The sequence below is a fragment of the Nicotiana sylvestris genome, chromosome 11 (assembly GCF_000393655.2).
Source record: "Nicotiana sylvestris chromosome 11, ASM39365v2, whole genome shotgun sequence".
Taxonomy (NCBI): Eukaryota; Viridiplantae; Streptophyta; class Magnoliopsida; order Solanales; family Solanaceae; genus Nicotiana; species Nicotiana sylvestris.
Genome location: NC_091067.1, coordinates 43,897,623 through 43,919,981, shown reverse-complemented (window position 1 = coordinate 43,919,981; position 22,359 = coordinate 43,897,623). Strand labels below are relative to the sequence as shown.

The 22,359-nt window shown below is 38.0% G+C and overlaps 1 protein-coding gene across 2 annotated transcripts in view; it reads right to left on the bottom strand.

The window, feature by feature from the left end:
* The window catches only part of LOC104219377 (L-arabinokinase-like), a 31,577-nt gene extending 14,489 nt beyond the window's left edge, over nucleotides 1–17,088 (bottom strand). Inside the window, exons 1-15 of one of the 2 annotated variants that reach the window (XM_070162626.1) lie at nucleotides 16,643–17,088; nucleotides 15,199–15,306; nucleotides 14,572–14,640; nucleotides 14,367–14,450; nucleotides 12,824–12,900; nucleotides 11,713–11,779; nucleotides 10,607–10,664; nucleotides 10,337–10,404; nucleotides 10,201–10,263; nucleotides 9,726–9,779; nucleotides 9,519–9,621; nucleotides 9,324–9,433; nucleotides 9,119–9,238; nucleotides 4,702–4,758; nucleotides 4,050–4,222 (exon numbers count right to left, since the gene is read on the bottom strand). In XM_070162626.1, coding sequence (XP_070018727.1) covers nucleotides 4,050–4,222; nucleotides 4,702–4,758; nucleotides 9,119–9,238; nucleotides 9,324–9,433; nucleotides 9,519–9,621; nucleotides 9,726–9,779; nucleotides 10,201–10,263; nucleotides 10,337–10,404; nucleotides 10,607–10,664; nucleotides 11,713–11,779; nucleotides 12,824–12,900; nucleotides 14,367–14,450; nucleotides 14,572–14,640; nucleotides 15,199–15,306; nucleotides 16,643–16,726 — 1,295 coding nt within the window. In that variant the 5' untranslated portion in view covers nucleotides 16,727–17,088. Of the gene's footprint in view, nucleotides 1–4,049; nucleotides 4,223–4,701; nucleotides 4,759–9,118; nucleotides 9,239–9,323; nucleotides 9,434–9,518; nucleotides 9,622–9,725; nucleotides 9,780–10,200; nucleotides 10,264–10,336; nucleotides 10,405–10,606; nucleotides 10,665–11,712; nucleotides 11,780–12,823; nucleotides 12,901–14,366; nucleotides 14,451–14,571; nucleotides 14,890–15,198; nucleotides 15,307–16,642 lie in introns of those variants that run through there. The other variant, XM_070162627.1, reaches the window with a different exon arrangement.
* Between the last annotated feature and the right edge of the window lie 5,271 nt (nucleotides 17,089–22,359).

The window sequence follows — 22,359 nt, the reverse complement described above, 5'->3', positions numbered from 1 at the left end:
ACAATACCTGAGCTACACTGAGCGACCTCAATACCCAGAAAATACTTTAGTTTGCCCAGATCCTTAGTCTGAAAGTGTTGAAAGAGATGTTGCTTCAATTTAGTAATACCATCCTGGTCATTGCTGGTAATAACAATGTCGTCAACATAGACCACCAGATAAATACAGAGACTCGAAGCAGAATGCCGATGGAATATAGAGTGATCAGCTTCACTCCGAATCATGCCAAATTCCTGGATAACTGTGCTGAATTTACCAAACCAGGCTCGAGGAGACTGTTTTAGACTATAAAATGACCGGCGCAAGTGACATACAAGGCCACGAGACTCCGCCTGAGCAACAAACCCAGGTGGTTGCTCCATATAAACTTCATCCACAAGGTCAACGTGTAAAAAAACATTCTTAATGTCCAGCTAATAGAGGGGCCAATGGCGAACAACAGCCATGGATAGAAAAAATTGATGCTATCTTAGCCACGGGAGAGAAGGTATCACTATAATCGAGCCCAAATATCTGAGTATATCCTTTGGAAACAAGACGAGCCTTAAGACGATCAACCTTACCATCCGGACCAACCTTGACTGCATACACCCAACGACAACCAACAGTAGATTTACCTGAAGGAAGAGGGACGAGCTCCCAAGTACCACTCGTACGTAAAGCAGACATCTCGTCAATCATAGCCTGTCGCCATCCTGGATGAGACAATGCTTCACTTGTAGACTTAGGGATGGAAACAGAGGACAAAAAAGATAGAAAAGCATAATAGGGTGATGACAAACGATGATAACTCAAACCGACATAATAAGGATTAGGATTAAGGGTGGTCCGTATACCTTTCCGAAGTGCAGTCGGTGTACTAGGAAGAGACAAGTCCGTAGGAGAAGCAAGGCCAGGACGTGAATCAGCTGGGCCTGATGCTGGGTGCGGAAGACGATGATATGTCAAGTGTGGTGTTCCTGTGGCAGGGAGTCTAGGAGGAGCCACACTAGACTCCCCAACGGTTGGAATGGGTAAGACTTCTGTAGCAGAAGGTGAAGGAGGAGCTATAGTAGACTCGAGTAAGACTTCTGTGGCGGAAGGTGAAGGAGGAGCTATAGTAGACGCCTTAAAGGTCGGTATAAGTAAGACCTCAGATATATCAAGGTGGTCAGAATGGTCAGAAGAGGTAAAGAAAGGTTTAGACTCAAAAAATGTGACGTCAGAGGACATAAAGTACCTACGAAGATCAGGTGAGTAACAAGGATATCCCTTATGAACACAAAAATAACCAAGGAAGACACACTTGAGAGTACGAGGAGCTAACTTATCTTTCCCAGGGGCTAAGTTATGAACGAAACAAGTGCTCCCAAAAACACGAGGTGGAACAGAGTATAAGGGTGATTGGGGAAACAATACTGCATACGGTATCTGATTCTGGATGGGAGATGAAGGCATCCGATTAACTAAATAACAAGCTGTGAGAACTGCATCGCCCCCAAAACGCAACGGAACATGAGATTCAATGAGAAGTGTGCGAGCAGTCTCAATGATGTGCCTATTCTTTCTCTCTGCAACCCCATTTTGCTGAGGGACAAGAGGTCTGATGAATAATTCCTTGAGAAGTCATAAACTGCTGAAATTGAGAGGATAAATATTCTAAGGCATTATCACTGCGAAAAGTGCGAATAGAAACACCAAATTGATTTTTAATTTCAGCACAAAAATTCTGGAATATAGAAAACAACTCAGAACGATCTTTCATTATGAAAATCCAAGTACATCTTGAATGATCATCAATGAAACTAACAAAATAACGAAATCCTAAGGTTGAACTGACTCTACTAGGACCCCATATATCAGAATGAACTAAAGAAAAAACAGACTCTGCATGACTCTCAATACTACGAGGAAAGGAGGCTCGGGTATGTTTCCCGAGCTGACATGACTCACACTCTAATGTAGATAAACTAGACAAACTAGGCACCATCTTCTGAAGCTTGGATAAGCTTGGATGTCCTAAACGTCTGTGAATTAGGTTCGGAGTATCTGTAACTAGACATGCCTTGGAGGAATTGAGTGAGTTAAGGTAGTAAAGGCCTTCTGATTCATGTCATGTTCCAATCGCCTGCCCCGTACTGCAGTCCTGCATAATAAAGGAATCATCAATAAAATATATACTACAATGGAGGGCACGAGTCAAACGACTAATAGATGCAAGATTAAAAGGACAGTCAGGGACATAGAGAACGGAATCTAGAGTGACAGAGGGTAGGGGATTCGCTTGTCCAACTCCTTTTGCTTTGGTTTGAGACCCATTGGCTAAAGTAACAGTGGGAAGCGACTGTGAATACGTAATATTTGACAAAAGTGATTTATTACCAGAGATATGATCAGAAGCAACCGAGTCCACAACCCATTGTCCAAGAGTACTAGACTGGGAAACACAAGCAAAAGAATTACCAGCAACAGAAGTATCAGTCTGAGCAACAAAGGCTATTTGTGGAGATGTCTGCTTACTTGCTCGATACTGAAGGAACTCATTATACTCCCCTTCAGATAAAGAAAAACCCTGGTTACCTGTAGTCTCAGTCTGAGCAACATATGCATTTTTGGGTGGGCGACCATGTAAAGAATAGCACACGTCACGAGTGTGTCCAAGATTATGACAATAAGAGCACTTGGGTCTAGATCTTCCAAAACGACCTCCTCCTCGTCTATTCTCCATAGTATGAGATGCCCGATTGTCCACTGACTGGGATACGAGGACAAATGAGTCAAGTGTCTGTGATGAGCTCACTGGGTGACTTGGTGCTGCAGCAAGGCGAAGTAATCGAGAGAATAATTCATCAACAATGGGGACAGTCGGACTAGCCAAAATCTGGTCACATACTGAATCAAGGTCATTAGGGAGTCCACCGAGTGTAAAAATTAGAAACATCTTCTGTCGTTGCTCTTGTTGCTTTTCAATACTAGCAGAAACTGGCATCAATGTCTCAAATTCTTCCATGACTGCCTGTACTTGTCCCAAGTACACATATCCAATTCCTGTTTCTTCAAGCTTGTCATTCGCGATATTACATCATAGAAAAGAGATATGTCATTAGCGTATAAATTACGAGCCTTTTCCCAAACTAAATAACATATCTGGAATGAACGGAACAAGGGCATCAACTTGGAATCAATAGATCGCCATAGGATACTATATAACTGAGCATCGACCTTCTCCCACAGTATTTTGGCCTTTTCATCACCTTCGCTAGCCTTTTTTGTTAAATGATCTTGAACTACTTGACCTTTACACCACAACTCGACAGACGAAGCCCAAGCTAAGTAGTTTGAACCTCCCATTAAAGGTTCTGAGGTAATCATAACACCGGAACTGCCAGAGCCCGGGTTTTTAGACCCGAAAGCATCGACTCCCAAAGACATCCTGAAAACTTGCTGGAATAGATGAAGGAAACACTGTTTTTGCCGGAAATTACTGTAGCTGCCGAAAAAAACTCAAAGTGGTCGGAATCAAACGAAAACAGGATGGGTAGGGTTGGAATTAGTAGCCGACCCAACTGTTCTGAAGATCTGTCATCAAAAAATGGCCGGAAAGGGCTCCACGCGCCGGCGCGTGAAGCAGATCTCGCCGGAAAAAAAATTCTCCGGACGGCGCATGAGAGGTTGTCTGCCGGAGGTGTTTGATGGGGTTTGGTTGCCGGGGGTTGGGGGATGTTGTGGTGGTGTTGGTTTTTGCACAATACCGATGGAAATTGATTTTTTTTTTCGAAAAACAGCCCTAAAAGGTCGCCGGAATTGATGCACGGCGACTGTTTTGGGTGGGTTTTCTTTCCCGGATTTTTCTCACTGCTGCTCTGATACCATGTGAGAATGCACGGGAGAAAATATTATTGATATTATTCTCTTATGTTAAACACAACACAATGAGCCCTATATATATATATATATATATACATAACATGTCCTACTCCTAATACACATGAGATTAGGGTTATTTACTCCTATTTAAATAACTATTCTAACATATATAAAGACAAGAAGGTAGGAATTAAAGAATTTACTCTTTTGTAAGACTGCTATTATCAACAACTTCCTTATTTGGCAATTGAGTACGTGAACTAAGTTCATTTTGTGCAAGCGAATACCATGCAGGGATAGCTATATCTTTCCCTATAATCCTTTGAAGCTGATAGCCAAGGACTATAGCGTCTCGCAGCCTCCGTGCTCCACTAAGCTGAAATGAAAGTTACATATACAAGTTATCAGTAAAGCAAATGATATTGTTATGCAGATTTCATGGAGTATCCTGTTTATATCCAATAAGAAGACCTAGCATCAATTCACTGTTATGCATTTTCCAATCTCAATATTTTTTCATATGTACTCCAAGTTGCTAAATATCATATCATAGAGTCGATTTTACTTAGTAACATTAACATAATTCTTTAAAGTTCAATAAATTATTACACAGCTACAGAAGTTCATATACGCCAGAACAAGATACCCAACATCATCTTTTGATTTGGTAAAACCCCACGCGCAAACCCCCCTACTGGGGACCCAATAGTGGCTCTTTACCGCCTTTGCTCGTTTGGTGCATCGAACCCAAACCTTATGGTCCGCTCGAACAAAAATTGATAGCGTGGTGGTGCCCAAAAGTTGAGCACGTCTTAAGATAAAGATAGAAGAAGATGAATTTCGATGAATCTTTACCCCATGTGAAGCGTGATATTGTCCCAAAGCTGTATCTTGTAGTAGTCTGGCAGCCACCTAAGATCCATGAGGCAATAGATGAAGAAGAATCAAATAACAAGATAATATTATTTCTTTAGAACCACAAAGATGAACAACTCCATTAGGAAAAAGGAAACTTTACTGGATAAGAATATTCTCCGAGCTCGAAGAAATATGCCTTCTTTTTATTTTTTTAATCTTTTTTTGAAAAGTATGTTATTTTACTCATTCAATAGAATTCAGGTATAATCTATGCTTATGCAACTTCTAGGGACAATGCAAAAAGGCTACTATCCAGCTGTCTGCTCTATATGTGGCTTCCGAGAGACGTCAAGTGGAGATTTTCGAGCATTTTCCTGGGGACTTAGAAATCTTAGAGATGAAAACTGTGCAATGAACTAAGAGATCATAGCTGGTGACCCTTTAACAGCTATTAGGGTTTAAGACATGACACAAAAGAAGTAAAAGTTTTCTCAGAGAATATCTCTGCAAAGGGCTGCAATGTGAAACTTTTGCCTAACATCTTTTAAGTAACTTGATGGTGCCCAATGTATCTCCTGAACTACAAAGACTATGTTCTGCTGATCAAGAAACTAGCTTCTACATTACATGCATATTCGAGCATAATCTGTCATTTAATATGTACAGTGCTTATTCCAATATGCCATTCATAATGTACAGTGCTTAAATAAACAAATAGACATGCATATTCGAGCATAATCTGTATCTTTCAGGAAGTACATAATAATTCAACTTAATATACAAACATGGATGCCAGGTGCAGTGGTAATACTTTCTGTATAGTTAGTTCCCTTATATTCATCAGAAAACATATTGGAAAAACAAATTGAAAAAAACCAACAGAACGATGCGAGGTTATTTTCACACTTGACACATCAGCTTTGATTTTTAGGTATCTCTTGTGAACTTGCCTTTGGATTTTAAAGAGCGCTATCAAGCATATAGATAAATGTTTTCTTTTTTTAATATGGTAAATCTCAGCTCCCCAAACCCCTACCCAGGAGCTCTACAATGATTGTTTCTAGCTTTGCTACTCGAGTCCCAGCTTACTTGGAGGTGGAGAATCCTTACCACTAGGCTATCTCTCTCTTGTTATTAAGTATAAAAGAATGTAGAATTTATGAATCATCATCAACATTTGATTAAAGTATCCAAGTAATGTTTTATGATTTATTTGACAATGATTTTAAATATGGCACCTATCTGTTTTAGTGGTTATAAAGCTTAACCATGAAATGGACAGAAATAAATTGTAACGACCCGGCCGGTCGTTTTGAGAGTTGTAGCCCCGTTCCCCCATTTACTGCTCAGTTTGTGCTTTATAGCTATTATGTGACTTGCCGGGTTAGTAGGTTCGGGTCCGGAGGGATTTCGGAATGAATTGAGACACTTGGTCTCAAGGTTGAAAGCTTAAGTTGAAATGGTTGACCAGATTTTGACTTATGTGTAAACGACTCCGGAATGGAGTTTTGATGGTTCCGTTAGCTCCGTTGGGTGATTTTGGGCTTAGGAGCGTGTCCGGATTGTGATTTGGAGGTCCGTAGTTGAATTAGGTTTGAAATGACGAAAGTTGGATTTTTGAAAAGTTTGACAGGAAGTGGACTTTTTGATATCGGGGTCGGATTGGAGTTTCCGAAGTTAAAGTAGGTCCGTGGTGTCATTTGCGACCTGTGTGCAAAATTTGAGGCCAATCGGATGTGATTTGATAGGTTTCGGCGTCGTTTGTAGAAGTTGGAATTCCTTAATTTCAATAGGCTTGAATTGGGGTGTGATTCGTCTTTTTGATGTTGTTTGAGGTGATTTGAGGGCTCGACTAAGTTCATATCCTGTTTTAGGACTTGTTGGCATGTTTGGTTGAGGTCCTGAGGGCCTCGGGTTGATTTCGGATGGTTAACGGATCAAAAATGGGACTTGGTGCATTGCTGAAGCTGGGACTCTTCTAGTGTGATCGCACCTGCGAGGGGTTGGCCGCAAGTTCGATGTCGTAAATACGGCTAGAATTATGCAGGTGGAGCTGGGTTGGCCTGGGGCAAGGTGCAGGTGCGAGAGGGTAACCGTATCTGCGAGCCCGCAGGTGCGAGTGAGGCTCCGTAGATGCAGAGTTGAGGGAGAGGCCTGTTTCTGCAGAAGCGGATGGAGGGCCGCAGAAGCGCCTCTACAGATGCGGAACCTGGAGCGCAGATGCAGGCCTAGGGATTTAAGTGATTTCTGCAAAAGCGGAGAATTTTATCGCAAAAGCGGTTCCTCAGGTGCGAAAAGCCTGGGCAGCGTCTTATAAACGAGGGTTCCGAGATTTTTCACCAATTTAAACATTTCAAGCTTGGGTTTTGGCGATTCTTAAGAGGATTTTCGAGGGATTTCTTAAGGTAAGTGTCTTGTGCTCATTTTTAATCAATAATCTTGTTTCCCCATAGAATTTCTCACCTAGTTTGTGGGCGTTTAAGGTGAAATTTGGGTATTTGAGGCTAGGGATTTGGAGAGTTTGATTTGGGGATTTGGGTGGCGATTTGGTGTTGGATTTTGGCAAATTTGGTATGGTTGGATTCGTGGTTGAATGGGCTTTCGGGTTTTGTGACTTTTATCGGACTTCGAGACGTGGGGCCGGAGGCCAGCTTTTGAATTGATTTTTGACTTTAACTTCGTACTTTCTTATGGAATTGATTCCTTTAGCCCGTGTTGACTATATCGAATTGTTTATGGCTAGATTGGAGGTGTTTGGAGGCTGATTTGCGAGGCAAAGATGTGTTGGAGTAGAAATTTGCTCGGATTGAGATACATAACAGTTCTAAATTTGGCTCTGAGGGTATGAAACCCCGTATTATATGTCATGTGTTTGGTTTTGGAGATGGCGCACATGCTAGGTGACGGGCATGTGGGCGTGCACCGTAGGAATTGTGACTTAATCCATTCCATGGAACTGTATAGTTGGACAATCTGTTGTTATCCATATATTCTCCATGTGGTATAGAAGTTGAGCTGCAAATCATGTTAGAAATCATGTTTAGGCCATGTGTTGGTACTGTGAGGACCCTCAAAAGTCGTGTGCATGTTAAATTATCTGCTAAATTGTTATTTGTACTCAGTCTCAGTTTTACTTGCATATCATATCTCAGTCTCTATTGTTCTTTGTTGATACACCATATCAGTGCTCTTTGGGCTGATTTTCATGATCACTGAGAGCCCGAGAGACTGAAGAGGTTGATGACTGAGTGAGGCCGAGGGCCTGATTGTGAGGATATTTATGGGATCGGGTTGCACGCCGCATCATGTTTCATTGATTTATGCCATGATTGGCTTGTTACAGCGCTTGGGCTAAAGAAGCCCCTTCGGAGTCTGTACACACCCCAGTGAGCACAGGTACCTACTGAGTGCGAGTGCCGAGCGACTGAGAGGAATGAGTGACTGTGAGGAATGAGTGATTGTGAGGTTGGAGTGAATGGGAGGACGGAGTGACTGGTGCTCTTGGAAGATGTATTTGACTTCATTACTGTTGCACTTAGCTGTCATATATTACTGTCTTGAAATTTCTGACAGAAATTATATTCTGTTTCACTTGAACTTGACATGAATTACCTGATTTGACCTAAATTGTCGAACTTGAAAGTATGCCTAAATTCCTATGTTGAAATTACAGTAATTAAACTATAACTGTGAAGCTCGTCACTACTTTTAGTCCTTTATTTAGTCTTGTTATTTACTGAGTTGGTTGTACTCACGCTACACCCTGCTCTTCGTGTGCAGATCCAGATGTTTCCGGACACGGTGGATATTGATTCCTTTGAACAATTGATCGTTTGGAGATTTCGAGGTAGTTGCCCGGCGTTTCGCAAACCTTGTCTCTCCTTCCCTATTTCAGACTATTATACACAGTGCTCCCAGACTTGTGTTGTATAGACGCTCATGCACTCTGTGTGACACCCTGATTTTTTGGGAACTTCTGTGTTGTGTTTTGGGTTTCTATCCTGATTATGTGAGAATTTTTATTATTTAAACTGCTCTAGCTCATTTTATGTTAAAAGTGTTGGAAATATTTTTGAAATGTCGGCTTGCCTAGTACCACGTTAGGCGCCATCATGACGGGTTAGGATTTTGGGTCGTGACATAAATACTCCCCGGTTTAAGTTCATAGCAAGAACAATCAGATGCTTTTAGGGTACTGACATCCATCGTTGAAGAGTATGCTGGCACTGGTTTCTTCTAATAAAGTTTGTTTTTATTATATCCAGCATTTATGGAAGCTCGTTTGGTTGGTTTTTTTATAACATGGGTTACTCAAGTGTTTTTCTATCAATATTTACTAACTATAGTCCAAAAAGAGCTGTTTTCATCACATGCCCTTGTGTTTTGAGAATAATCATTCAGAAAGCAAAGGTACCTCGCCGCCATTGACTCCTCCATCATAGGATGGTTTCAGTGCAACAGCGCGTTGAATATAGGGAGCCCAGTGTCCAATGAGCAAATCCCTCCTAATCATCTCTACACCAGCTTGGTAATGCTGTGTTGCATATTCACACATGAGCTTTATTTTATGAGTAAATCAGAGGTATATCAATAACAAAGAAATAGCCAATGCCACATACCTCAATCATATTCCTCAAAAATGGTTCCTCATTAAAATAATCTCTGCGTACAAAGACAAGCGGCACCTTGTATGCCAAGGCTTCACTTGTTGTGCCATATCCTATTTTACCTGAAAAAAGTACGTGCTTGATTTTAAGTGTAGTCATACGCTGAGAATAATGTTTTCAATCTTATATAGCTTTAAGATGCCATACCAAGCATGACGTCTGAAGCTGCAATAGCATCAGGAGTGTAAAAGTCTTTAGGGAGTTTTACAAAGTTGGAAGGCACCTCATGATCTTCAGAAGCACCACAGACCTTTACCAGCAACAAAGGCCATATTTTTGCGTGAAGCGCTAGCAGATGTCAAATGCAACTAGAATGAGCAAAGTAGAAATTGAACAGAAGATTATAAAACTAACCAAGCATATCCATCCTTCAGGTAGATATTCCTTTTTCAGCTTCCATCCAGCAGGCTGCAAGTTAAATGTATATAAAGTTGTTATTAAGTGCACAAAAAAAATCATGTGACATCTACTAAAAATATCTTTATATGTTACTGAACCTCCAGGTGCATTTTTCTCAATAGAAACACCTTCTATTCCACTCACTTATTCCCATAATCAAATGCTAGATATATTAATTAGACTAGACCACCACCACTTGATCATGAAATGACAGCACGACCTAATGTGAAATCTATAATTCAAAGGTCTCAAAACCAATCTTCCAAGTATTCACTGATAGAAAAATAGAACTTGAGTTGTTACTCACAAAAAAAAAAAAAAATTAAAAATAAAGCTTGAGTTGCTAGGATGAGAAATTGAGAAGAGTAGTCTCTGGCAAGAAAATATATCAAACGAAATTTAGCATTACATCATGAAATGTGGCATCTACCTGTCCACCAAAGTTATAAATAAGGACTTTTTGGCTGTCTAGAATTCCAAGCTCTTTCCGAACCTGTATCACAATAAATATTAATCACTTGAAAAATCAGAACATGTCAAGAGGATGACTTAGGGTTGTCAGTCACCTGTTCTCGAGTTTTGTGTAACCTTCTCACGACAAGGGGAACATCAATTACATCACGGAAAGCAGGCACTGCAAGGAATGTAGTTTTTTTGTAAACAACCAAAATAGCTCTATGAGAAATGGAAAATACAAACCCAAAATTAGTATGTTGAGAACAGCACATCTATTTAAAATGTTGAATATTGACTCTAAAACCAAGGCAAAGCTGAAATGAGAAAAGAAACATGGTAAACTCAAGCTGAATCAAATATGAGACATGGAAATTACATACTTGGGCAATATCCTGGCAGACGAATTACAAACTCACAGTGAGAATAATCCTCTGCTATCTGGATTATAATCATTGATCGGATCACATTGATGTTTGGATTTCCATATGGCAATCAGATCAAAGAAAGAGTTAGAAGTAAGACATGAGAATATGTACCACTATGAATATCACCCACAGCAAGGTACAACAACAACAACAACAACCCAGTATAATCCCACTAGTGGGGTCTGGGGAGGGTAGTGTGTACGTAGACCTTACCCCTACCATGGGTAGAGAGGCTGTTTCCAAATAGACCCTTGGCATCCTTCCCACCAAGAACTCTCCACCTTGCTCTTGAGGTGACTCGAACTCACAACCTCTTGGTTGGAAGTGGGAGTTGCTTACCATCATAGCAACCCCTCTTGCCACCCAAGCAAGGTACACTCACAGAAATAGAAGAATGATTGGCTTCTTTCGAGCAGGATATTAAGGCAGGGAATATTTAAATATGATAAACTCAAAGTGAGTACAGTTCCATAGAATAAAAGGTTTGGGGCATCTCAAACAAACCAAACTCAACTCCTTAGTAAAATTCCATCATTAGCAGTTGCAGTCCATAGCAGGTCTTGATAAAATTTAACAAGTATTCCCTCCATCCCAGTTTATATGATTGTCTTCCACTTTTGGGCTTCACACCATTCCAAAAACAATAGTATATACAACCTTCATAATTCTTAGTTCACACCTATTTCTCCCTTGTCAGACGCCTAAAACATGGCATACCATGGATGTAAAGACAATGTAAACATCAAATCAATTTGAAATGAGCAAAGAAGTGGAACATACAATTCTAAGATGTCAGAGAGATCAATGTGAGAATGAGAAATGATACATTAGAAAGAAATCTACAATTTTGAATAAAACCATCACAAGATGTTACTAAATGCATGACCCCTTAAATGGATACATATATAGCTTCATCTCCTACATGACTGTTTTGGTGGAATTTTTGAAATTAACTTTTGGAGTATTTTGGGTGGAAATGAAAAGGACGAACCAATTTGTGGAATATATATATGTATGTATGTGTACATACATACATACATATATTGAAGGTTAGTAATCACCTGCCAAATTATTGAACGGTTGTGATATCCAGCAGCCATGACATAATCTGCATAGATGAAATCCCAACTGCCAAATTTTGAACAATGGAGAGCTAAGCAAATTAACATCTTCCCATCTGTTTATATGGTGGCAATTTTGCATTTTCAAACAAATATGATAATCTCATGTATCCTAGACGATAAAGGGAATTCTAAAGGACGATGAAACAGTATTCTTTTTTTCACCTTTCAAAATAACAGACAACAAAATGCAGAAGACCCTATAATATGTGGTACTCCAATTTCCTAAAGTAATGACCGATGAGCTCATAAAAGGAGAAAGTAGATTCAGTTACCCATTTTACAGAGAGGTCCTGGTGTTGATTACTTAACTATTGGAATTTATCACAACCACACTATAAAGTCACCTAACATTTTAATCCAAAGATAAAACTGGAGAGTTGAAAGACAAGAAAATACGGGCCAATAATGAACTGGTCGTCAAAAAAGAAGGAATCACTTAAAGTTTCTTAAGTCGGTGACACTAAAATAATCGTCAGTGAAAAAGAAGATAATGTGATATCAGAATCTTAATGCATCATTCTTCAAGACGCTACTAAAAGCACATTTAGTCATCAGTGTTCCTATCCAAACATCAATTGCAAAAGAGTAACATGCTCGTACTCCTGTTCTCTCTCTCAGAGTTACACATGCTAAGTAGCAGATGCACTCATAGCAGGAACGAGAATTCTAAAATTTTGGCAGACATGAGTATGAGCTGGACAATAATTTATTGCATATATTACATATACAACCTTTTATGTCTCAATTGATGAACAAGGTAAAAAATTGAAAATATTCATAAATGTCTATAGACGAAACAAGTGACTGCTACTTAAAAAGTCCCAAAATCACCTCTTTTGGCCTCAACCTAACATAGTTTAACTTCTGTGAAGTCTATTTGATAAAAATGTATTTATTAACCACAAATACTCTATCCTTGATGCACAACATTAAGCAAAGACATCCGCACAGTCCCACCATCCATGTGATAGTTAAGTATATAACACAAGGGATAAAATCATAAAACCTAAACTCAACATCATGAGTGAACATCAATTTTCTGTGTTACCTGAAGTTTGTGCAACAAACTGCACGAATTCCAGCATCAGCGGCTGCTCGGCATGCAACAGGAACTACATCTGAGACCTACTAGTGAAAAATAATAACTTTAGGCACTTCAGTAGAATTATATCTAGCAAGAACCTATAGCCTTATTAACTGGACAACACATAAATGCAAAGCAGTTGTTTTCTTTATTTATTTATTTAGGAAGCATAAGTCTTGTAGAAGGCCTTCTACTCATGTTGGAAGTAGTATCCAAATAGCCACATGTTCGGCTAGGAAAAGATGTCTAATGCATATTTGAAATTCATTCAGCTTTAACCACCGGAATCTTGTCCTCTGCATCCTGGGCACTCAAAGATGCCCACATATTTAGCATTTTTATAAGGTTACAAACTTACAATTGATAAGAAGAAGAAGAAGAGGAAACAAAAGAAGCAAAGGAAAAAGAACAAGGGAAGAAGTGAATCACATATGATTCCATAAATACACCATACGTATTACAATTGAAAATATTAAAGATACTGTATATAATGCACGTGTTTATGCTCTTACAATTGAATTTAAGTCGTTACATAATTGACAGAAAATATATACAGCAGAAATGTCATCCTTAGTGTCCTGATAACTTTCCATCCCACATATTTGGGAACAGCCAACAAAATGAATTGTGTACAAGACACTATCTCGTCAGAGTGCACATGCTGTGTAATGAAGCAAAATATATTTAACCCTTTAGCTATAGACAGACAATTTCCTCTTCAGTTTACAATTCTTGAAGTCAAAGGAACTTTGCTGCCTATGTTGGTTTCACTTCTCAAGATTACGTTTATGGGATATATCCACTCAGATGAAATAATATTAAGGTTTCTAAAATGTTTTACATCTTTTGATAGACAAAAGAGAGCTTCATAATTCACCAACTATGTTTAGTAACTCTAAAGATCCCACTTTATTAGATTTCCCCTCAAATCAGAATCTAGACTTTTCTTATTATGCAAGTTCAGCCCCTACCGGTGCTGCTTTCTCTCTGTTCGTGATTTATCTGCATTTTCCAATCCTACTTACAGTTCAAACAATGATATCTCCGCTCAAAATTATCTAGCTTTCAGATTAATGAAAAATGGATATACTTTTGATTAAGAAACAATGCCATTTTAAATTAGACAAAATTCTTTTCGTTTGGGAAATTTTACTTTTATCTAAAATTTATTTCTCTTTTAAGGTAGAAACATGTTTTTGGATTTTCATAATGATGTTTTCACGTTTCTGTTTAATCCAACTGGTCAGTGTATGTACTTTAAGATTTATCAGATTTTAACAATTTGCTTTTTATCAGACATCTAAAATGCATTTTTCTCCCTTCAGAAAACTTCACCAGCATGAAATGCCATATGCTTTCACTCTTTAAGACACTCCAATACCAAGTAGTACTTCTGGATAAAGGAGAAATAGATCTTAGCTAGCTTGTACTAATAATACAGCGGTGATTGGGTTTTAAAACTAGCAGTACAAAAGAAGAGCAGATGCTGCCAGTAGGATCATATTACCACTAAGTCAGCCTTGATAGATTTCAACCATTCAACTTCCGTGGCCAAGATCGAATCCCTGGGCAGTACGGCTGTCTGGATATACTGGATAAAAATAAGCACAAGTGGCACTTTCAATCAAAATGACTGATATGAATAGAAATCGGATAGTTAAGTAATTGCTGCAATAGAACATTTTGCCCTCATCATAGACTATGTGGCCCACCTTTTCCAGTGAAGCAAGACGGTCAACTGTCAAAGCATCCGCTTGAACTGCTCCACAGTCCAACAGAACCTGAAACACTAACATCTCATCCTTAGAAAAACTAGGGGACCTGTACTAAGATTTGACGAAATGTCAAAAGTGTTAGTGCTCAAACTTTGTAGTGAGACGGAAAATGTTAAAGCACATTCTTTCCCTTGCCAGCGGAGATTGAGATCAATCAAGTAACAGAACAAAAATATTCCAGCTTCCACTCCTTGACACCATTTGCTGAATAACTATGCATCCATTTGTCCTTTTTCGTCCAGAAAACTTGAAAAACTGAGATCATCAAGCTTAAACTAATTCATCCTTTCACATAATGTAATTGGAAAGGAAATTGTGTTCTGCTTCTCCACAGGATTAAAACACCAATAGTCCCTACTCACTGCAGCTTTATGTTGATTATTTCAAATCAGACAGCAAAGGATGGAATCATGCATTACTAGCATACCAATAAAGTTGATTGCATAGAGATCAAGCAGTTCTAATCTCCCAATTCGCAAGAACCAAAAACATCCAGTTGCCACATGCAACACTCAGTATCTTAACCTGACTAACCTTTACAGAAAATTATCAAAAAGGACTAACCTTACGGATAAAAAGTCGAGGCAATTGTATCTCAGTAGTATAAACATAGTCAGGAGCACCAGTAACCACGTGAACTTCATGTCCTGCTTGAATTAGATGACGGACAACCTTGCATTACAAAATTTGAGATTAGGGAGTATTGGTAAACAAAACAAGTTAGTGCTAACAAATTAATGATCATTGTGGGCAAGCTTCCAGAGTTCCACAAAATAAACCTAAAGGAGGTGGGTTTTTTTCCATAACCTAAATGTGATGGTATAACAAAGCAAAGAAAATAGCAGAAGTGGCCGCTCCTTCTTATGTCATCTAGTCCTATCACGTTATGCAGGTACCTTTTTGTCCTTAGGGCATCAAAATGATCTCAAATTAGTTAACTAAATTACATAAGTAAAAAGAAAGAAACTTTCCTGAAGCTGAGACATTAACTAGCAAGCAGGAAATAGACCTATTCAATCATGACACAAGCTCTCTTTGGTGGCGGTTTGCAAAGTCAGTTCTATCAGAGTGGCATAACATGGTGAAACTTTTCAATAGTGCTTTTAGTAATGTTACTTAAAAAGATCTAACTGCGTGGGGCAGATAAACTATCAGCAACAAACGAACACAATCCATAATGATCTATTGCACTGTTGCATTGTTCAATGTTGGCACTAATGGATTAACATACAAGATGATATCAGAGGATTGGGGAGTGCTAGCCCAAATAAAGAGGCCCCTGGCAAAATTATGCTTGAGGAAGAAGAGCCTGTACAAGATGATACGAAGAGTTGAAGCTAAATCCTTCATGGTAAAATCCTACTGCGTGGGGTTGTCCGAAGGAACAGTTAAAAAGAGGCATACAAAATGGTCTATAGCACCAAGTCACTAAGGAATGAAGGTTACATTGCTTAGTGTATGGTGCAAGATGCCATCTTAACATTTAGGCCAAATACTTGTACCAAGATTCCCTGAAAATAAAGGAAGGAACTTTGTCTTCAATTACTTTTGAGAAGATCATCCAACTTCACATACATGATCTGACTTTGCAGTACCATAGTGTACATTTAGTCCTAAAATTGGATTTGATCACATTACGCACGTAAACCCAACTTGCTTGGAATTGAGGCGTAATAGTTGTTTTCATTGTATCCAAATAATCGTCCTCAACACATTCAGTTTATTCACATTTCTCATACTCTATCGCTCCAATTACCTTACCAGATACCAATGGGTTTTCTTTTTAAGCATGCTACCCATATACAATGTTCACAAATCGCAAACGCAATGTATAAACTCATGCCAGCACATTGAACAAATTAAAACAAATTAAGGGAACAAAACTGGATCGATCAATTAGAACACACTTTCAATTGTTGCTAATTCCTGCATTACTAAATATAGTACAAAAGTTTCAATGCAGTTCAAACGTAAATGTAACAAATTGAACAACAGAAAAAGAACGTACCTCAACAACACGGGTGGCATGGCCAAATCCATGACCAGTAACATAATAAGCAAAAACAAGTGACTTCTTCTCTGATCCCACCATTCTTGAACAAAATCCCTTTTTTTTCTTCAATAATTACCAAAAAAATTAATGTTCCCAAGTAGATTAAATTGGATCAAATGAATGCAAACTTAAAAACCTAGAAAAAATCGTGAAGAACAAAATCAGATCGAACGAGATTTTAGGGCCAAATGTTTATCTGATCTCAATAATTATATACATAGTATACAACTGAATGCTGATGTATGTGTAATGTAAATGTATTTTGGATTATTAGATAATAGGGTAACAAAATCTGGATAAATCCAAATATCTGTTATAGTAGGTATTTAATGTGAATTAGTTAGGAGAAATATTTATATGATGAACATAAATAGTACATCGAAAATAGTGAGGGCGGGAGAGTGTGGGACTCGTCTGATTTTGGTTGTTGGAACTACTACAAACTACTGACTTTTCCATGTGTATTTTTATGTTTTTTTTTTCTTCAAATTTTGCCCTTAAATTCATTTTTTATTCCTTTTGAGTCCTTTAAGTCAATGCTGGATTTTGTTTTTTTGGTCAACCTTTTTAGTTTTTAAATGACAAAATACATAAGTACCCACCTAACCTAAGACCCAAATCCCCCTTACACACTTTCTGTGGACGATAATAATATTACACACGTAACCTTTCTAAAGTGTAGCTAATACACACCACTTTTTTTCTTGACCAGCTTTTCAAAATATGTGTGAGGTCACGCGCCAATAAGGTCATGACACGTGTCTAACTCAAGAAAAAAAGAAAATACTAAATTTACACCAATTGATAATATTTAAAATAAAACAAACAAAAAAGAAACAAAGCCCCCCCCCCCCCACGTTTCTCATCTTCTTCACCAAAAATTAAAATAATTTTTCCTTCCTCCATTATCACCACCTTATCACTGTTGTTACTGCCATAGCTGTCACCAACGTCGTAGCTACCACCATCACCATTAATGTTCAAAACAAATCAACAAATACCACAGTCCCCCTTCTCCACACCTATTTAAAAAAAGAAACCTTTTGTTTTAAAACGAGAAATCCAGCAGCAATTGATGAGGAAAATACTTTAAATGTTTGTTATGATTCTTTTTATACATGGGAAGAAACATAATATCAAGCTGGATTATAACTTCAAATGCAAAACCCACTTTAAATTGGCTTTAATTGTTGTAGTGAGAGTTTGCCAGAAGGTGATTTGGGGAAGAAATGTAAAATAATTTTTTTGTGTGTGTAGGGGAGGGTGGGAAGTGGGAGGATGGATCTAAGCTGGGATGACAAGGAACAAAAAAGAAAGCCAGGTCTGGTTTCCCTTTTTCTAGTTTCTTTTTACTATCATATTAAGAAAAGGTATAAGGAAAATAATTATGACATGTGGCATTTAATTAAGGATCTGAATAAAATTTTAGAGGTTATACGCGCACAATATTTTAGTTAAACACGCACATGCCATCTGGAAAAAATGGTGTGTACTAGCTACACTTTAGAAAGGTTGCGTGTGTAATATTATTATCGTCCACGGAAAGTGTGTAAGAGGGATTTGGTCTATAGTTCAGGCGGTAACATATGTATTTTGCCTTTTTAAATTTTAAGCTTTATCCAGAAATATCCACCAGAGTATGTGAAGAATGCAACTAGGAGCATATGGCATGTGAAAGCTTGTGTACAAGCAACTAACGGCCCGTTTGGCCGTTAAAAAAAGGACTACCAACTATGTTCATTTATAAGCAGCTTATTACAAAAATTGGTCAATTCATAAAATATTATTAATATTATCAATATTAGCCAATTAGCTCTTTGCAGCCAAAAAGATCAAATTTTTACTTTCTTTTGAGTGAGTGTTATTAGAATGGATTGGGTACATCTTAAGGAGATTGAATCTCAGTTTTAGGATGATTTAGTGGAGTTTTGAGATGGTTTGCATTGAAAATTCGAAGTAGAAGATGAACATGAACATGAACATGAAAAAAAATCATAATATGTGTATTATACTATGTAATTATACTATGTATCATTTGTGTATCACATACGTATCATATTTGTATCAAATATGTATCACATGTATATCCATATGTACTTGTGTGTGAGATACATGTGTGATAAAATGTTTGATATATGTGTCGCAGAAGAATTCTTTGAACTCGATTTTGAATATGAATTTTGATACCAAATCACCTTCAATCTTCCTCAATTTTGTATATTGACTCGTCTATATGTTTTGAATGAATTTCAACCATACCTATTGAAAAAGTCTTTTTCGGCTTAGATTTTTGGAATCATGTATATATAATTTGTTTGTATTTCATCACCTTATTTTCTACCTCATCCATAAAATTTCCTTTCTGTCTTGCATATAATATTGTTGATCACACTAAAAAATATAGAAGAAAATCTCTGCGTGTGATTCTTGGAGAGAAAGAACCTTATTTATTTAGATTTTCAATTTATATATGAGTTTAGCTAATTTTGATAAGTCTATGATTAATGGCTGGATGTTGGTAAGTTGGAACTTATTCGGGACATTTCTATAAGATTTCCTTAAAAAATATTTTTTTATTTTATACCCATTAATCTCAAACTATTTACCCGTTAATACCCAAGTCCAAAAGATTTACTTTTCCTACATATACGGTCTAAATTATTTACCGGCCTGCCCGATCCCCTTTCCCTTTCAATTTGTCTAAACAAGTAGAGTTCCGCATCCCAAATGTCCATTTCCCCTTCCAAAAAATACTCATAGTTTAATCCTTTTAGTGGATGATGAAAATCAGATCAGACCCATGCATTTACCCAGTTTTTTAAAAAGAATTTTCTATCTAAATTTTAAAGACAAGTTTTCATATTATTGTACATGAGTTTCACTCCAAAATCCTCTTTCTATATTAGTTTTTTTTGTGTGCATATTTATTTGTATTTCTGAACCCATATCTTGTTGTGGTTATATATTAAGTTTTCCAGATTTGATTTTTGTGTGTGTATGAAGACCCGCCATTATTTAGCTTGAAGCTGCTGAATTTGAAATTTTATTTTGAAGATTTATTGTTTCAGTCGATGTGGGTGCTATAAAATATTGCTTATAGTACCTTCAAGTAATCTTTCCGAAATTGAATTTTTATGTGTATTTGTATATCCATCATTGTTGGGCTTGAAGCTCTTGAATTTAAAATTTTTATTTTGAAGATTTCTTGTTTGCTTCAAAATGGGTGTTATTAAATATTATTTATAGTATCTTTTGGAAGTTCATACTGAAATTTGATCGCATTTGGAGTTGATTTCAGGTGATTGAGATCGAATTTTTCAGCTGAATATCGAAGAACACAATTACCCAATAGTATACTGCTACGGTATACAATATGATATAGGAGTATTGTCACGACCCCAAACCACCCCGGCCGTGATGACACCTATTATAGTACTAGGCAAACCTATTCAACACTAATAATATAAAGGTCTTTTGTAAATTCATTCCCAAACCAAATACGATCACAAATCTTTCATTTTAATATAACAAAATACACGAAAAACAAATATGCAAATACATCCACACTGCCCGATCCTAGTGTCACTAATCATGAGCCATTACACTACAGTCTGATATTGTCTACTTAATACAAAATAAGACTGAAATATGTAATACTGAAAATAGGAAGGAGAAAGGCAGGGCTCCGGACACTATGCAGCTACCTCGCAATATCCGAAATGCTCTGAAGGCAAGAGACAACTCTCGCTCAGATGCTCTGGCACCTGGATCTGCACACAAGGTGCAGGGAGAAATGTGAGTACGCCAACTCAGTAAGTAACCAAAGTAAATAAAGGCTGAGTGCAGTGACGAGCATTTAAAATCATATACATACTATAACATAGAATCTCAATAGAAATATCAAATTCAAATCTGTAATTCAATTTCCAAACATCTCGTAAAAACTCCAGTTTTAATGAAAGTTATTTAAAACATTTGTTCAACATTTTTCAATAAAGGCTCAGTATAAAAGAAGAGTGAAAACAATAATTTTATAAACAAGCCCGCAAAGTATCACTCATATATATGGACCCTCGGGCAAGCCTCTTAGTCACTCATGACTCAACCCTCATCAATCAGCACTCCCACTCAATAGATAACTCAATAATAATAACTGTTGCGGCGTGCAATCCGATTCGTAAATACACATAGTCGACTGCGCTCACTGGGAGTGTGCAAACTCCGGAGGGGCTCCTACAGCCCAAGCGCTATATCACTATGGCGTGCATATATATAAAACTGCGACGTGCAACCCGATTCGTAAATACACATAGTCGACTGCGCTCACTGGGAGTGTGCAGACCCCGGAGGGGCTCCTACAGCCCAAGCACTATATCGCTGTGTCGTGCATATATATATATATATATATATATATATATATATATATATATATATATATATATATATATGTCGGTTGTGGCGTGCAGCCCGATCCATAAATATATATAATCCTCACCATTAGGTCCTCGACCTCTCTCAGTCATTAACCTCACAACCATTTGGGCATTTCAGTAAAAAAATCAGGGAACTTACCCCAAACAGTTTCCATATATTTGAAAGTAGAGTAATGAAACTGAATCAAACAATAAACAGATAAAAATCATGACCGAGGATATGCTTTCAAATCAAAACAGTGTGAGGATAGTAGTAAAATACCTCTGAGGGTCCAAACAGTTCCGCACAAGGCCCCAAACATGGCATTCGGCCCAATTTAACAAATTCACTTCAAAAACACGTAGATATAATATAGATTTTATCAAAATATGCAACTCTACAGTTTCCACGGGACGGACCAAGTCACAATCCATACTGGTGCACGCCCACATTGTGACGACCCAGCTGGTCATTTTAAGAATTTAAGCCCCGATCCCCTATTAATTGCTTTTCCCATGTTTATTTCTGCTATTTTAATTTGCCGGGACGTTCGGTTTTGAGTTTCAGAGAGTTTTGGGACACTTAGTCCCTAAATGAGATCTCAAGTATTGGAAAGTTGATCGTAGTCGGACTAGTGTGAAGACGTCCTCAGAATGGAAGTCTGATGGTTTCGTTAGCTCCGTTGGATGATTTCGGGCTTAGGGGCGTGTTCGGATGGTGTTTTGGAAGCTGTAGCTAATTTAGGCTTGAAATGCCGAAAGGACGAATTTTGAAGTTTTCGGTTCGATAGTGAGATTTTGATCCGAGGGTCGGAATGGAATTCCGGAAATTGGAGTAGCTCCGTAGTATTGAATGTGACGTGTGTGCAAAATTTCAGGTCATTCGGACATTGATATACTTTTTGATCGAAAGTGTATTTTTAGAGTTTTTGAAATTCTTAGGCTTGAATCCGATGAAAAATAGGTGTTTTGATGTTTTGAGCATTCCGAAAGTTGGAGCAAGTTTGAATGAAGTTATGGGATATGCTGGTAGGTTTGGTTGAGGTCCCGGGAGCCTCAGGATGATTTCAGATGGTTGACGGAAATTTTTTTGGGACTTTGGAGTTACAATTTCAGTTGTTCTTCTGTCATAACCGCACCTGCGAGTGTGGGGCCGCAAGTGCGGAGCCACAGAAGCGGCGGACCAGTCGCAGAAGTGGAATTTGGAGAGTTCAGCAGGAATCGCAGAAGCGGTAGAAATTTTGCAGGAGTGGTACTGCA